Source organism: Dunckerocampus dactyliophorus, chromosome 5 (genome assembly GCF_027744805.1).
Source record: "Dunckerocampus dactyliophorus isolate RoL2022-P2 chromosome 5, RoL_Ddac_1.1, whole genome shotgun sequence".
Classification (NCBI taxonomy): Eukaryota; Metazoa; Chordata; class Actinopteri; order Syngnathiformes; family Syngnathidae; genus Dunckerocampus; species Dunckerocampus dactyliophorus.
In genome coordinates this window covers 12,566,446-12,577,066 of record NC_072823.1, presented here as the reverse complement: position 1 = coordinate 12,577,066, position 10,621 = coordinate 12,566,446, and the positions used below count along the sequence as shown (strand labels likewise).

The following is a 10,621-nucleotide window of genomic DNA, read 5'->3' as shown; positions in this document are numbered from 1 at the left end:
TATTTCACACCAAGCATGGTAAAGTCAGTAAGACTGTTTGATCCCTTTGCAGAATGTTGGTATCCCCACATCTCGCATTTTGTATTCAAACGTCCACAGAAAATGTTTATCTCCATGTTGTATTTTGGGATGTATTTCCTTCAAGTGTATCTCACATTGTTAACTGGAAACCTGTATGAAAACCATGCTGTGGTTGTGGGCGGCTACTGTTAATGGCCCCGCGTTATACAGCGTATTTACAGTGCAGTAAGGAACACACGTTTCACAATTCATATATTTGAGAAACACAAGCATCACACAATTGCTTATCCATCCGTTTTCTATGCCGCTTATCCTCACTAGGGTCATGGGTTGCCTATCCCAGCTGACTTTGAGGGAGAGGCGGACTGGTCGCCAGCCAATCGCAGGGCACATATAGACCACCAATCATCCACACTCCCATTCATACCTATGGACAATTTAGAGTCGCCAATTAACCTAGCATACATGTTTTTGGAATGTGGGAGGAAACCTTGACTTTCTGCTATGTTTCAATTATATAAGCAGAAAACATAATGACACGCTATAATCCTGGTTCAGTACACGCCTCGGTTTTAAGGTCACATTTAAGGGAACAAAATGCAAACCGCTGTACGGGTATAGATCTGCCAGCTTGTTGGCTCTAGCTGCACGGCTCCTGCCCACAATGTGTGATGACTTTGAAAAGCTCTGAGGTAGAGGAAGTGATTAGAGGTAAGGGAAGATAAGCCAACAAATATACATATGTGAACACTAACAAAGTCCTTTGACATAATAAAACAATGGTGTTCGGAATGAAATATTTTCCACTCTGTGGTAGATAAGCATGTTGCTGTGTATTTGCTATAATGTTCCAGTCCTAATAGACAGCAAGGTTTGCATAAGTACTGCAAAGTAACAACGTGACAATGAAATCTTTGTCACACAAAGAGTGATGAGGACATGTATTTTTATCCGTTTTTGTTAAAACAGTGAATAAAACAGGCATTCAGGTGCTGAGGAATCTGACTATGTGAGTCTACATGTAGTCTATGATGCACTGCCTTGTATGATGTCCCGGATCTTTTGTGTGTCAGCCTGCAGTGGCTCATTGTTTGGGTCAATCTTCAGGGCAGCTTGGTATTCTTGGAGTCCTGTGAAAACAAGTTGGCAGGCGGATTAGTTAATTGCAAATAGTAAAACATGGATGGACTGGTGCTTCATAAGCATAAGTCATGGGTTTAAATGAGTAGGCTGCTACGTGGTTGCACTATGGTCGTGTGCATTACTTGTAACCACACGCTAAGCAGCTTTGTGTCTAGGTGTTTGGAGAACAGTAGGAAGGCTGTTCTCGCAATAAATTAGTACTATTTATTCTGAAAAAATAATGCATAGAATTATCCGGAAAAAAGACAAAAGGGTTAGGGTTTAGGAAGTTTGGGTTAGGGTTAGAGTCTTGCACTCAACATAAAAATGAAATTCTCTAATAATCTAATAATGTAAAAAAAAACTTACTTATAAGGTTGTAAACAGGTCTGACAACTACAAAAACATTACATTTCTAAATAAAGAATCCTACTTCATAGAAATTCACTTATCAATGGACCAATGAACCGTGATAAACAAGGGATTACTGTGCTTAAATTTACATACAGGTTCCCACTAGGGCTGTCAATCAATTAAAATATGTAATTGTGATTAATCACATTTTATTGCCTTACTGAGTTAACTAATTAATCACAATTTATCACAGATAGAAATACGTTTTTATCTATAATAACTGCATCTTTTAAAAATCATTTTAAAGTTTTTAATACACCTATCAACATGAGATTGGATAATATGTTTGCGTTATACAAATGTTTGTTTATTAAACAGCTCATCAAACCGGTCGTGCACATGTTAATCGCGCGTCTGTTAATCGGTTAACTCGTTATTAACGCATTAACTTTGACAGTCCTAGTTCACACATAAACTCTTCTGACAGCAGTTCAGGTTTAGTGGGTTGTTCATACAGTATGAGGATGTGGTAGGGTTTGATAAGCTAAATGTTCACAGCCAGACTGGTGCAGTACATTTCAGACCTTCTGTATAGAGCTCAAGCTGGCAGAAAGCAGAGCCTCGGCGCACATGAGCTCTGGCTCGTGCAGCAGCATTGGCGGCAACGGCTGGAGTCAGGAGTTCAAGGGCCTGCAGAGAAATACAACAGCAATATCATTAGAAATACTGCATACTGGACAGATACTTGCTGTGAGTCCATCCACATGACACACCATTCAGACCACTCTGACCTTAGAGGAGTCTTCAATGGCTTTGTGAAGGTTCCGTAGCTTCAGATGACACGCAGCCCTGTTTGAATATAGAGCTGGGATCTTTCTGTTGAGTCTGATAGCCAGGTTGTATGCGTTCAGAGCGCTGAGGTAGTTTCCAGCTGCAAAACATTTGCTAGAGGACAATATGATTTCATTTTGTGATCTCAGGTGACACCAAGCAGTACATGATTAGAGCGGACTTGACTCACTTTCCTTTCTCTTTCAACCAGTCCGGATTTCTCTCTTCCTCCCTTAAGTCGTTCAGCTCTTCAACATCTGCATTGACTACACGTCTGGCCTCTGCTTGTTTTTTCAGCCACTGTGGTTGGCCAAGACAAAGTCCACGTCTTCGATAGAATTTTTTTGTGTTCGATTTACTCTAACTTGGACTCAAATGTTACCTCCTCCTCCTCAGCAACTCTTGACTCTCTGAGGGCTGTGGGGAAGACTCGAGGAGTGAACGAAACCTCAATGTTTCCCAGACGTCTTGGAGCAGGGAGATCCAGGTGTTTTTTCTTGCCCTGGTCCTCATTGACACTTCTTTTATCTAAATACATGAAAAGAGCGCTTCATTCAAACCCAAATAATATGATTTGTGGCAGGTATGACATGTGGAAATTGCTCACCAAATTTGACTTTTGTTCGACCTGATTTGCCTCCGTCAAAGTTGTCTTCAACAGCTTTTACTTTATTTCCATTGCCTGTCTGACTCTGGACTTTTAGTTGGGCATGGTCTTCCTCAACTTTCTTCTTCTCCTTCAGTTGCCACGCTTCGAGTTCAGCAGTGGTTGCCTCTCTCGCATCATCCTTCATTTTCTGGATTCTTTCTCGCTCATTCTTTTCAATCTGTCAGCAAATGCATATGTTCATATACTGTATGCCTCTTTCATGATATCTGTGGAGATTACAAATGGTTAGAGCTTGAGGGTGTCTTACATCCATCATTGTCTTCAGAGCATACTTCTTTTCTTTATGCTTTTTCTCCGCTCTGGTTCGGGCCTCTGCAGCAAGCTTTGCCTCCATTTTGGACAGAGCCCTGACTCTGATTTCCTTCTTTGTTTCTTTATCGTCTGGAACACAGTTCAGGCATAAAGAATGTTTTAAAGTTCTATTCATAAAGATTCAAAATATAAAAAAACACTTGCATATACAATCAAGCCTCGTTTTTCGTACGCCCATGTTTTCGTATGATTCGGTTCTTGTCTACATTTTTGCCAAAATTTTGCGTTTTTTTGGTACGATATTGCAAGTACCAATCCAGTCAGTTTGCCCTGTACTGTATCATTCCGCAAAACTGACTGCCCAAACAAAGCATCCTATGCGTTGCTGACTCACTAGCCGTGCAAATTTTTATTGAGTATGATTGCTAAATAACCCACAATGGGACCCAAGAAAGTTACGAGTGCCAGAAATGTGATTAAGTAGGTGAGAAACACTATTAATTCAATCTCACCAGGGCGTACGGGAAGTCTGCATCAACAATAAGTTCCAGTTTCCTCCCACATCCAAAAACATGCAGGTTAGGTTAATTGGTGACTCTAAATTGTCCATAGGTATGAATGTGAGTGTGAATGGTAGTTTGTCTATATGTGCGCTGCGATTGTACCCCGCCTGTCGCCCGAAGTCAACTGGGATAGGCTCCAGCATGCCCCGCGACCCTAATGAGGAGAAGCGGTATAGAAAATGGATGGATGGATGATTTCCTACGGGAAAAACTGCCTCAGTTTTCACATGTTTCGTTTTTTTGTCTGAGCTTTTGAAACAAATGACTAAAAGGATACCACAGTATTTGGGGTTTTGAACTGTCACGAGTCATGATGTGTAAAAGAATATGCTTATTTCATGTATGTATAATTAGTAAACTCACTTTGTCATTTTAGTGTAAATAGCATACAATGAGTCAGTTCATAATATGCAGTCCTACATGTGCTGATTGCGAGATGCTCCCACAGTTTGTTGGTTCTCTTTGACAAACTGATGACTGCGACCCCATTTCCAATCTTTGCTGAGCTTTGCTCATCATCAACAAGCTCAGACAGGAAGACCTCCAACAGAAAAGGTGGGAAATGAACCTGTGCACAAAACAAAGAGTCAATAAATAATAACTGAAATGAGGAGCTCACGCTGAATAAAAAACAACCTCTAGAAGTTGCATGCATTTCCTACAAAAATATGAGTAAATGGCAGGCATGATGTATATCTATGATACGTGGAAAGTATTTTTAAATTATTATTTTTTTTCTATTCTTGACTGTGTGTGAAATTGTGTGACTAGACATTTCTAGTACTTTCAGTTCCTGTAATTTTGAGTCACCTTTTTTATTTTGAATTTCACCAATAACTTGTTCTTAAAGAAATGTAACTGATGTTTACGGAAGAGTAACATAGTCTAACAAAGTCTGTCTCTGCTTTCACAGACACCATGTGATATATTCATTTATTAACAATAAGTTATGTATGTGGTAAAGAACTGCACTGTGTCCAATGAGAGATGTGTTGAATATTTTAGTTGCCTTATTGAGCTACAGGACAAGGCGTTAATTTATTATTACAGTGGAATGCCCCAAAAGTGGTGCAGTGTTAAATATGCAGGGAAAAAATGGTCTCTTAAAAAGTCAAAGACAAAACTTGGAGCTTGATCAGTCATCGTGTGTGATGTCACGCAAGACGATGAATCTCATACTTGTAGTCTTGGTTGGTATCTAGAGAATTCACTCCACAAGTGTGTTTTGCTTTTTGTTTGGCTTTATTGTGTTTTTTTGTCACACTGCCACAGAGTGGCACGACTGATGGCAAAAGGGATAAATGTAATGATAACAATAGAACCCAAAATGGACAGGATCAGGCAACTCAGTACATTATGAGCAAAACAGTTAACCAATTAAAAGGATTTTTCAACCTACGACAGTTTGTTGACATTGTTTTCCTCTATCTGTGCATATTTTAATTTTGATTCCTGTTACTCTTATCTAACACAACTGTTGCAGTAATTTTGTTGTGTCTGGACTGCAGTGACAACAAAGCTTTTATATGTGTGCAAATCTTTCTTCCAGTGGCTAACCTAAAAAAACTAAATGGGTGTATTTGGTTACTTGCTGTATTAGAATCCAGGTTAGTATGTCCATGCTTTTATTTTGAAGCTTACTTTGCATTGAATGGGGAATCACTTTTAATGCTCTGTAACTTGCAGTGATGAGAAACTCGATTCCTTTTATCGACTAATATTTTGGTGAGTCACACAACGCACAAGCGCAAAAAAAAAAAACACTCACACGGAGACTCCCATAGGTCAGTGTTGCAAACTTGGCGATTTGTCGCTAAAACTAGCGACTTTCCAAACCCTCTTGGCAACATATTTTCTCAAAAGCTACTAGCGACAAATCTAGCATCGTTGGAAATGTTTCTCGTATTTGGAGACAAAGTGAAAGCTTGTATTGTTCTGCCTTTTCGGTTCTCACTGAGCAGCAGCGGGTGTTGCTGAGAGGTCCGCCCCGCCCCAAAGCAGTCACAAGTGGTCAGTGCACAGCCCACTGCACACTGAGGCCATAGTGGAGATCTAAGAATGCAAAGTGCAAATGAATCACACATGCGAGAGGTGCGATGCCGCTGGGGTGGACCTCTGCGCTTTAAAGAGCGGGATCTAATACATAAATGTTTCTTAATCTTCATTAAATTACTACTCATTACACTCAAGCATCATTCGGACTCACTTACCTGTCAACGTTGTGTGATCAATTAAGCAAGTTGTCGTAACTGCAAGATAAAAAGGTGAACGCGAGTCCGTATGTAATTATTATGCTGTCTAGACTTTGAGAGGCGCTGGCCGAGATAAAATATGATTTTATTTTGATAAAGTGATGGCCAATTTTAAATGAACAAACCAAGAGTCAAGTACTTGTAATTCAAAACGTAAATAAGGTGTTTCCACTTACTTTTTTTGTCTCCACAATGTGGTTATGCTTTTTTCCTACAACACCATATGCAAATAATATGCAAAGTAGTCTATGATGTAATCACTACTTTTCTTACTGAGGAGTTGGCAACAGCGCAGTAGATATACTGTACATGCAAACACCTCATTGAGATGGTTGGTCGTACGTTTGGATGTAACAGATCTGCCCCTTAAACAAATGCAAGAACATTTACTAAACTTAATAAAGCTCCTTTCGACTAAGTTTTTTCAGGCTTGTTTCACCACAGGAATCCGGCACCCCGCCACAAAGTCAACAAATTGTGTTCGTAAAATGATGTTATAATGGCCAAATACAATCAAAAGTATCCTTCAGTCTCACCTGTAAAAGGTCAGATCTTGTTTGGACTGTAAATCGGTTGGTACAATTCCATGCAAGCATCTTCCCGGTTCGCTCTTGCCACATCCAAGATGGCAAGGACGTCGCCGTGTGATTGAGCGTTCAATGCGGCGTCTTCGACGCCAGAGAAACTCGCACATGCGCCACAAGCCCTCCTACCCGACTCACTTCGTTCGTGAACCCAGCAAAACTCACTAAACCCGTTAGCGCAGAGTTGATATGAAGCAGGGAGCAGATCTGTTGTTTTTTCCACGCGGTTAATACGTTTATACAAATGCAGTTAGCAGAGTTAGCAGTTAACAGTTGCAGAGTTTATGCCATATTCCTTTTTAATTTAGAAATGTGGCTAAGTGAACAAGTTAACAAAGACGAATACCCGCGAGTTCTAGTTCGGTTAAAAAAAACTTTCAACGACTCGGTCGATACTCGACCAACACTCGTAACTTGACTGTAGTAAAGTCGTTTCACGTATGCCGCTTACCGATAGTAACGTGCAAAGAGATCGATTTTTAAGATAAATTACACCATTGAATCTAAAATTATGTGGTACCAAAAAGCATTTGATACCATACTTAATTTTACATTTATACATATGACATATTGAATTTCGAGCTACCTTCAAGTACTCGTCTGAAGACAAAATGTCCGCCTTGGTGGCTCCTTTCAGAGGCACACTAATGTAAACCATTGACTCAGTCTGTGTCCAGGAGTGATCTGTCACTAGCAGAGGCATCTTCTTCGGTGGCCCAGCTGCAAGTACAGAAAAATCAATCATCAAATCATACAAAAACTTGACGACGCATTTAGGTATGATTATAGTTGGCTGCACATGCGCTCTTGTTGTCACAAAAACCTGACACATAAAAGTATTTTCTCACCAGGATTCCAATACTTCTTTCAGTACGTTACCACCAACGTGCCCTGCGACGCTAGTTGTTGTTTGTGGTTATATATAGTCACAGTTACTGTTGAACGAGCATTAGCATTAGCATTGTTAATAACAACAGACACCCGCTAACTGTGTACAGTCGCTATGGAGACTGACGGTGGGCGGATTGATCCAAATAACGATGGTTTCGATACCAATGGTAGTGTCGGTATCGCGTCGATATTAGCGTGGTTAGAACAATATTTTTCAGTTCTCATTTTAGTTCAGTTGTTATTTGTACAAATATCTGTGTTGGTGTGTTGAATTGTTCATTTTGCCATATGTATACAGTATATTGTTATATTGTTTACCAACTCAGAGAATTAAGTTCTTGGTCACGGGTGGCTTTGCAGGCAAAAAGCCATAGGATTTGTGAATGAGAATATTTTTTTGTTTAGTTATTTTACACTATTGACTTTATTTTGCTTAAACAATTGTAAGTAATGAAAGGGAACACAGGAATACAATTGTATTATGTTGCTGATGTTGTTACGTAATGTAAACAAATTTGTTAATAGAGTCCAGTTATTTCACAATCATAACTTATGCAATACAGATCACTTCCATCCCTTAAACATAATGTCTTATTCTAATGCTGATACAAACAAGCTGAATCATTGTACTTCAATAGAATGGCAATTATTTATCTCTAAAGCACTCTAACTTTACCAGTTCATTCATATATTATATGACATATATTATATCACATCATACCTTCTCTTCTGTACGTTATGTCCGTTAACTTTTACGTCATTGTGCTTGACTCAAACACAATTTTTTTCTTCCACGTCTTATACTGTATTACTGGTTTGATACTTAAAATGCGCTGGCATGAGCATTACTCTGGATGATCAACCATGACTACGTACAGCATGCAAAGTGTTGTTGAAAGAGCTTACATAATCTGATACTTTGCGCTTCACTTTATATAATCACAGTCCTTATGTTACATCTTCCTGGTGTCACTTTTGAAGAGACCAGTTGCCCATTTTATATTGTGTGCAAAGTTTATGATACAGTATGTATCATAAAACATTTTCCATAAATGTGCACAACCTTGTGACTGTTGTAATCAGTCAGTGTGTTTGAAAGCCCTTATCTGGTGACCATCACCATTGTAAGACATGGAGTAAATGATTCATTTCCACTTGCTTTTATCGTTATTGTCAGATTAGGACAAAAGCTCTTGACCGCGGGGGTGTTATAAGCCCCCTTCCTGATTTCTTTTTTTTTTTTGCATGTTTGTCACACTTAGGCCCTGTCCACATGGGAATGCTCCTGAGATTTTTTTTGGCATCCACACTGTGTAAATAGTACTAATAGTAAATAGTTGCATCACTGAGTGAAAAAACAATGTAATACATAAGGCACACCTGCGTGTGGCGCTGTGAGCAGACACGCATACGGAAACACGTGACACACCCACCCATAGAAGAAGAAAGATCGCACGCGCATAAGTCCGTCGTCTTCCGCTTTCCAAGGCTTGTCTAGACTTATGAGAATGTGGAATTATATGTGCATTATTTTGGGAGTATAAAACTAGAAAATACCAGGAGAATATCGACTGTGGTGAGTCATGACACTCAAAATATTTAGCTATTATCTTGGCTTGTTGTGAAAGCTCAGTTCTGGTCAGGTCGCTGACGTTGTCGTTTTAAAAAAGAAGTGATTGCTTGTTTATATGGAAATGACGAGCCGGCGTGGCCTGCATGGCAGAGTTCTGAGACAAAAACCACTGATGAACAAAAGAACATTAAGGCTTGTCTCAATTTTGCCAGAAAACATCTTGATGGTCCCCAAGACCTTTGGGACAATACTCTGTGGTTTGAAGAGACAGAAGATTAACTTTTTGGAAGGTGTGTGTCCGATTACATCTGCCGTAAAAGTAACGTCGCATTTCAGAAAAACAACATACCAACAGTAAAATATGGTGGTGGTAGTGTGATGACCTGGGGCTGTTTTGCTGTTTCATCACCTGGAAGACTTGCTGTGATAAACGGAATGGATTCTGCTGTCTACCAAAAAATCCTGAAGGAGAATGTCCGGCCGTCTGTTCATGACCTCAAGCTGAAACCAACATGGGTTCCGCAGCAGGACAATGATCCAAAACACACCAGCAAGTCCACCTCTGAATGGCTGAAGAAAAAAAAAATGAAGACTTTGGAGTGGTCTAGTCAAAGTACTGACCTGAATCCTATAGAGATGCTGATCCATGACCTTTAAAAGGTGGTTCATGCTGGAAAACCCTCCAATGTGGCTGAATTACAGCAATTCTGCAAAGATGAGTGGGCCAAAATTCCGCAACCGCTTGATTACAGTTGTTGCTGCTAAGGGTGGCTCAACCAGGTATTAGTTTTAGGGGGTAATCACTTTTTCACACAGGGCCATGTAGGTTTGGATTTTTTTTCTCCCTTCATAATAAAAAGCTTCATAAAAAAAAGCATTTTGTGTTCAGTTGTGTTGCCACTGACTAATATTTAAATGTGTTTGATGATCTGAAATCAGGAAGGGGGCAAACACTTGTTCCACACCACTATAGTAGGTTGTATTGAACAGATGATATGATTACAGACTCCATTTTTCTGTGCTTTCAGAAACCTCAGAGGATGATTGGGCTCATCTAAACTCACCACGCAACACTTTTACAATTTTTAAATTCCAAAAAAAGTCACATCAGTGTGTCATAATAGTGTACTTTAACTGCATGAACAAACGGAACATATAAACTCTTTATTTCCTTTAGCTTGTCATTGTAGTAAGAAACTCGAGATAAGAGATCAGAGATAGTAAGACAATAACCGAGCTGATAGGACGACCTTGTCTTCAACCTCATATACTTTTCCTACTGACAAGATAACGTGTAGGCACTGTGTGTAACAACCCGAGGACGCTTGTGTAGGGTTATTTTGATAATAGTGTGAGATAACTGTATAAAATTCTCCACCACTTTTCATCTGTTAATTCTTCTAGTTCTTATTCTGCCTCATTGTATGTCTGCTAACTCCTCCCACATTTCTCAACCGATACAAATCAATCCATCAAAATGTTCAGCTCATTCAGGACACGTTAGCTCT

General features: G+C 39.6%; 1 protein-coding gene across 2 annotated transcripts; it reads right to left on the bottom strand.

Annotated features, from left to right (window-relative positions):
• Positions 1-318: 318 nt before the first annotated feature.
• On the bottom strand, positions 319-7,645 carry dnaaf4 (dynein axonemal assembly factor 4). Of its 2 annotated transcripts, XM_054776902.1 has the most exons (10): positions 7,498-7,645; positions 7,236-7,369; positions 4,234-4,381; positions 3,246-3,379; positions 2,936-3,155; positions 2,711-2,856; positions 2,519-2,628; positions 2,289-2,442; positions 2,082-2,187; positions 319-1,151 (listed from the first exon to the last, which is right to left on the bottom strand). In XM_054776902.1, the coding sequence occupies exons 2-10, from the start codon at positions 7,350-7,352 to the stop codon at positions 1,048-1,050; spliced, it is 1,239 nt and encodes a 412-aa protein (XP_054632877.1). In that variant the 5' UTR covers positions 7,353-7,369; positions 7,498-7,645; the 3' UTR covers positions 319-1,047. The 2 variants fall into 2 exon arrangements, with proteins under 2 accessions (XP_054632877.1, XP_054632878.1); XM_054776903.1 differs by lacking the exons at positions 7,236-7,369; positions 7,498-7,645 and adding an exon at positions 6,602-6,999.
• Between the last annotated feature and the right edge of the window lie 2,976 nt (positions 7,646-10,621).